This window comes from Varroa jacobsoni, unplaced genomic scaffold (genome assembly GCF_002532875.2).
Source record: "Varroa jacobsoni isolate VJ856 unplaced genomic scaffold, vjacob_1.0 scaffold_913, whole genome shotgun sequence".
In the NCBI taxonomy this organism is placed as follows: Eukaryota; Metazoa; Arthropoda; class Arachnida; order Mesostigmata; family Varroidae; genus Varroa; species Varroa jacobsoni.
Genome location: NW_019213815.1, coordinates 62,097 through 67,387, shown reverse-complemented (window position 1 = coordinate 67,387; position 5,291 = coordinate 62,097). Strand labels below are relative to the sequence as shown.

Genomic DNA, 5,291 nt, shown 5'->3' with positions numbered 1-5,291 from the left:
GTCACATATATATTATGTGTGTGCGTGTCTCCTACGGTAATGTTGCGTATCTGAAAAATAAATATCAGGTTTTATCTTGAATCCCGTAAGATAAACCTTTTTTGAATGTAATGCATATTATATAACTGTAAAAATCTTACCTGCAGCGTGATCTCTGCCAGGGTGGTTGGTGACTTGAATCGCTCCGCTAATATCGGTTTTCATTTCGTCCTCGGCACGAATTACCTCGTAACGCACGCTTTCTGCTTCATTATCCTACAATGTACTCGAAATTGAATTATCAGCTGTAGATTAGCCTGCGCAACTCTATTTAGTCATTGAATCGGAAGTTAAGTAAATTAACCAAATATCATTTCATACTCAGCTATAAGCATAAACACTATCTCCAACAGAAGAAAAAGCTTTTCTTTTTTTACCTCTCGGAAGAGGCGTTTAACCTCTTTTTCAATCTCAGGGAAATCAATGTACTTCTTTTTAAGTGTTTTTCGGAAACGTCTCTTCCGAACATTTTTCAGTGGCGGAGTAATCCCATGAGGAAATAAGTATTTCTTTGCAAGAGCATCTTTACGCTTGCGTAGTGGAGCTTCATCTTCGGATTTCGGCTCATCACCTAATTAAAAAATATTGTCATCAAACACAGTAAAAAAACACGTGAGACAACAAATCCACCCCACCCATATTTTTTGGAAAGAAGAGCACAAACGGGACTCAGCAAGTAAAATATCACATATTAGAAGTCGTTCAAACAAGCATGAAAATACGCGTTCTAAATTTTACGCAATAGACGGACTTTTGCAGAGAGTGGATATATTCAGTTATCGAAGAAGTGGTACTAAGAAACAATTCATGGGACATATATATCGAAAACAATTCTCAAATTATAAGCCCAATGTTTAAATCCAAATGACTGAACGCATACAGAGATCAGACCTGGTTCGTAGCAGATCATTATTTGAGCGACGTCAGCTGTTTTGTAGAAGGTCCTCCTATCGAGTGTTTTGTGGGACTCGATTACACAAGGAAGATCAAAGACTCGGGATGGAAGGTGCCAAGCATCAAACCTACAAGTTTAATGAGGTTACTACGGATCTTCATTTGCGATCAATCCAATTACTCCATTTTATTTACAGAGATATGTCGCATCGAAGCTGCAAGTACTAATTAGATATCACTTACGTATATTAACATACAAATTAGATATTTATCTATATAAACGTAAAAGCAAGCTCAGAATTTGAGCTTTATGTTCTTAGTACATCTCATTATAAACACGAGGTACCCACCGAACGAGACCCGTCCGGTTGGTAGACTCGAGCGAAATGGCTAGGCGCTCCTTAAGGTTTGAGTTGCCTTGACGCACCGCTTCACGTAAATCATCGGCGACTGCTGATGGCACGCGTAAAATAAATTGCGACTCCAATTCAAAGCCATCTCCGACGGTCTTCTTCGACACAATGGCGCCCGATCCTTGGGAACGTTTAAATATGGCATTTGAAAAAAGAGCAACATTCACTATAAAATGTTTCCGACTCGTTTGTTTATGAATAACAATATAGGCCAAATCGCAATTAATATGATACACAGATAGCACCCAAATATGAACACTGTTTCCTTTGAGGACCCTCCTTTAACTACTATTACTACATAATTCGCGAAGCACATATTTCGGTTATGTATTAAAGTGAGTATCTGTTATGGAGGATGCAAAGTTTCTAGACTAAATCCCTAGGTGACAAACAAAGATCTTTACTAACAGCTGTCTAAGTGAAGCTAGAAGTACTAAATAGTATTCTTCGTCGTGTCTACCGACAACATAACTTTACCAAAACTATGCGCTATGAAAAGCTCACAAAGACTTCTGTGCTAAAAGCAGCGGCTTGGTCATAAGCACAGACAATCAGCACTGCATATATAAATGTATGCTATGTGAAAAAGTAGCAACAATGACATAAATATACAATTTGCTGAGCAAAATTGTACGTGCTAGAAGATAGCATGGTTAGTATGCTATACAAGTCGTTTTTACATCACAACCCAAATCGTTTTCGTTTGCTAACGCTGTCACTAACCTGCCATTGTTTTGTAGCTTGCAAATTGCGTTCCCGAAGACGTCAACAAAAACAATCCGACTCAATATCTGGCACCGATGAACATAATATTATTCCGGTGGGATGTAGGTGCTTTCACTACCTTACAAATTTTCTACGCCGCGTTAAAAAGAAGCTCATCTGGATCGATGACTAATCAATTCTTAAATGAACAATTCTAAACAAAAAACAAATGAGATAGGTTAGTAACAGAAATGTATCACGAGAAAAACTGGGAATGTACACGGTATTTTCGACGGACACACGACTTTTCAAGTTTTCATTAATTGTTTTTACATTTCGCACACAAACTATTTACCAAGAAAGCGCTCAGCACTACTTTGCGTTCCTGTGGACCAATATATTCGTAGACATATCCTCATATCTCCGACAAACCCACACATAGATAAATTATATTGTACATTAGCATGTTGACAAACGGAGACATGAGAACCGTCTGGTTTATGGAATTTCAAGAAGACATAGCCTACAAAAACAATCATGCGTTCATTCACCGTACAGACACCCGCGGCAAATTTAAATCAATGCGTTCGAAATTGACTCGCAGAAATATTGTCCCATATTTTTGGTGCAGCAGCCTTTTAAGAAAGTGGGTTAAATTGGTGGTGCGCAAAGTAGTTATCTGTCTCACTCAAACTACCAAACGTGAGTGAGGTCGCATTTAGAGACATTGCAAAAACGTTCGGTGAATTATTCTCTCTGGATAAGAAAAGCGCGGCAGATGAGCCAAATGATTTACAAAGGAAGCGACGGTAAGTTTCTTGGAATTCTCGAACTTTGCTCGTTGCTAAAATGAAGTTATTACATGTTACTCGGTGAAGATTTCAGTGACAAGTGCACAATGTTTATCGCTGCAACAGAAAGGATCTGAGTTACTTTCACTGAATTTTGTACAAAAAACATTATTTGCAGTTACACGCACCGTTCGGGACTTCTATTATAACATTAAGCGCATCTAAAAATAATTATATTAGATTTTTGTTTTCACTTCGTTCGCGTGCCGAGCACTCCTGAGAGGTTGTATTTAGATAGTAATGAATTGTGTTTGGGTTTTATATTTTATATTGCAATGCTGCAAATAGATTTAGATGAAGATGAAGACCGACCGCGAATAGCGCTTCCGTTTAACTGCAGCGGAGAACCTCTCGATGAAGACCATGTCCCCACAACAGGTGACGAGTATTTGCGGAAGGTCCACCAGGAAGCCAGAAACTGTCCACAGGTAAGCCCAGCAGGCGCGTAGTAGCAAAAACAAATTGGAAAGACGAGCAGGATAAGGCGTAAAGGTCATGTGATCAAAAGATTGACTGCCCTACGACTCTATATTGAGCGTACACGGTATACTACTTCCGTAACCATGCTTGCTAAATAATACATTCGAACTTCATCAATGCATGTCATCGAAGAAAATCAGTGTCTTGCAGTTTATAATATTTAGGGATCCTTTGTGGAACTAAAATTGGTTCAAACACTGTCTCTATTATAGTGCTATATTTGGCATCTGCAATGTGATTCCCTGTGTCCTTTATTGTAGTATATGTTTAATTCTAGGACTGCTTTAGTTTACCATTTATGGTAAAGGATCAGTCTAAATCATTTGAAATTTTCAAAGTAGGTTAAGATGAAAATGAAAAATTTTAAGGTCTCTTTGGTTCGAGAGAAAAAACTGTAAGTATTAACGGGCCGCCTTTTGCAGCTTTTCAATTTTCTTCCCCTCGCTGTGAAACTCAGCGTAGAACAATGCATGAAAGAGAAACGACGTCAAATATTTTGCATACAGTCTTAATTATTTATAATTTATGTATACTTTTATTGGATGTTTCAGGTTCTTGTAGCTTCAATAGATCCCTTAAAACTTCGTCCAAGTTCTGGTGTCATTCCAAGAACGCCTTCTGATTTTGAAAAACTACGCCCTCTAGTTGGTTTTGAACCTTCTATTGAGTGGCAGCTTGAACAAGTATCTCTATTTTCGGAGGTGCGACAGAGATTTGCTTTCGAAAAACAGCAACGAATTTCACGAAATCCTCGACCGAAACCTGACGAAGTCTTGAGCGGCATTTCTAGAGCAGAGGAATGGCTAGAAAAAATCGAAAATGAAACTATCGTTCCCTTGGTTAGCATAGTGACATTAATCCCGGGTGCGCGGATACTCCAGCTAATATGTAAGTTTTCTGTGCAGTGGTACGAACTTTATTCTGAGCTTTGTAAATACTAGCGAACATGCTGTGCTACATATATTCATTTTGTAAAAGGTGTTTTTTTCTAACATGTATTCTATTTATACGCCACTCTAATAAATTCAAGCTAAATTAACAGTCGCTATAAAATGTTTGCCTGTTTGCCGCAACTGTCTAAAAGAAAACGACATTCAAAAACCCTCATTACGGTGAAAATTCTAAGGCGCTCTAGGAAGTATCAATCGTACGTTTAAGCACTTCATCATTATTCTTTAATAGAGCAAATTTTTGTTCTGTTTAGGAACTTAAATAGATGTTAATTTTTGGTTAGTCTTCCGTAACCACTAACTTGGCTAAGAAATCGTTCACAGGCTGGCATACTGAATTAATTCAGAGAAGATTCACAGCACAGCAAGGTCGTTGGCTATTTGCTCTTTTAGCAGCGTTAGAGAAACCGTTATCGCCCGAAGCATGTGATTCGATCCGGGCGTTGGCCCGGGCAGCGTCTAAGGCAAGGGCAGCTATTGGTGATTATAGTGCTGGCCCTTCGCAAGAGGACACCGCGGAGGTGATAAAACATCGGGAGCACATTACAGCATTAAATCTGATCATTTGTCTTGTGAGCAGATATTTCTCGCAAACTGATTTAGCTGATTGAATATATAACTAATTAATAATTATTATACATTTTGGTGGGATTCAACAGTCTTCGATGTTAGCTGTGGTTTGATTAATAATCTATGAAAATAAATATATGTACTAGAAGACTAATTGGTGCCTGACTGTTTTCACCGCTAACTGCTGCAAAACACTTAATTTGTTAAAAGTGTGTTTAGAATATATCTGCTTAAAATTCGATTAACAGTACTAGATTGATCAAGCTTTTGAGATACCTTCTGTGGATTTTTTCTTGCGTTTTGCTTTACAAGACGCAATAAAATTCTTATAAATAGTTACAGAAAAAGCGACCAAGGAATTATTCCACGCCTTGACTGCTTATCGGTAG

General features: G+C 38.2%; 2 protein-coding genes across 2 annotated transcripts in view; one reads left to right on the top strand and one right to left on the bottom strand.

Annotated features, from left to right (window-relative positions):
- Taf7 (TATA-box binding protein associated factor 7) overlaps positions 1-2,532 on the bottom strand; it is a 4,583-nt gene extending 2,051 nt beyond the window's left edge. The window contains exons 1-6 of the mRNA XM_022841170.2: positions 2,407-2,532; positions 2,070-2,265; positions 1,284-1,467; positions 931-1,061; positions 417-610; positions 141-255 (exon numbers count right to left, since the gene is read on the bottom strand). Coding sequence (XP_022696905.1) covers positions 141-255; positions 417-610; positions 931-1,061; positions 1,284-1,467; positions 2,070-2,076 — 631 coding nt within the window. The 5' untranslated portion in view covers positions 2,077-2,265; positions 2,407-2,532. The remainder of the gene's footprint in view (positions 1-140; positions 256-416; positions 611-930; positions 1,062-1,283; positions 1,468-2,069; positions 2,266-2,406) is intronic.
- A 96-nt stretch (positions 2,533-2,628) lies between these two features.
- Positions 2,629-5,056, top strand: Gem2 (Gemin 2). The gene is made up of 4 exons (XM_022841172.2): positions 2,629-2,860; positions 3,191-3,330; positions 3,934-4,270; positions 4,657-5,056. The coding sequence occupies exons 1-4, from the start codon at positions 2,830-2,832 to the stop codon at positions 4,941-4,943; spliced, it is 795 nt and encodes a 264-aa protein (XP_022696907.1). The 5' UTR covers positions 2,629-2,829; the 3' UTR covers positions 4,944-5,056.
- The last annotated feature ends 235 nt before the right edge of the window (positions 5,057-5,291 follow it).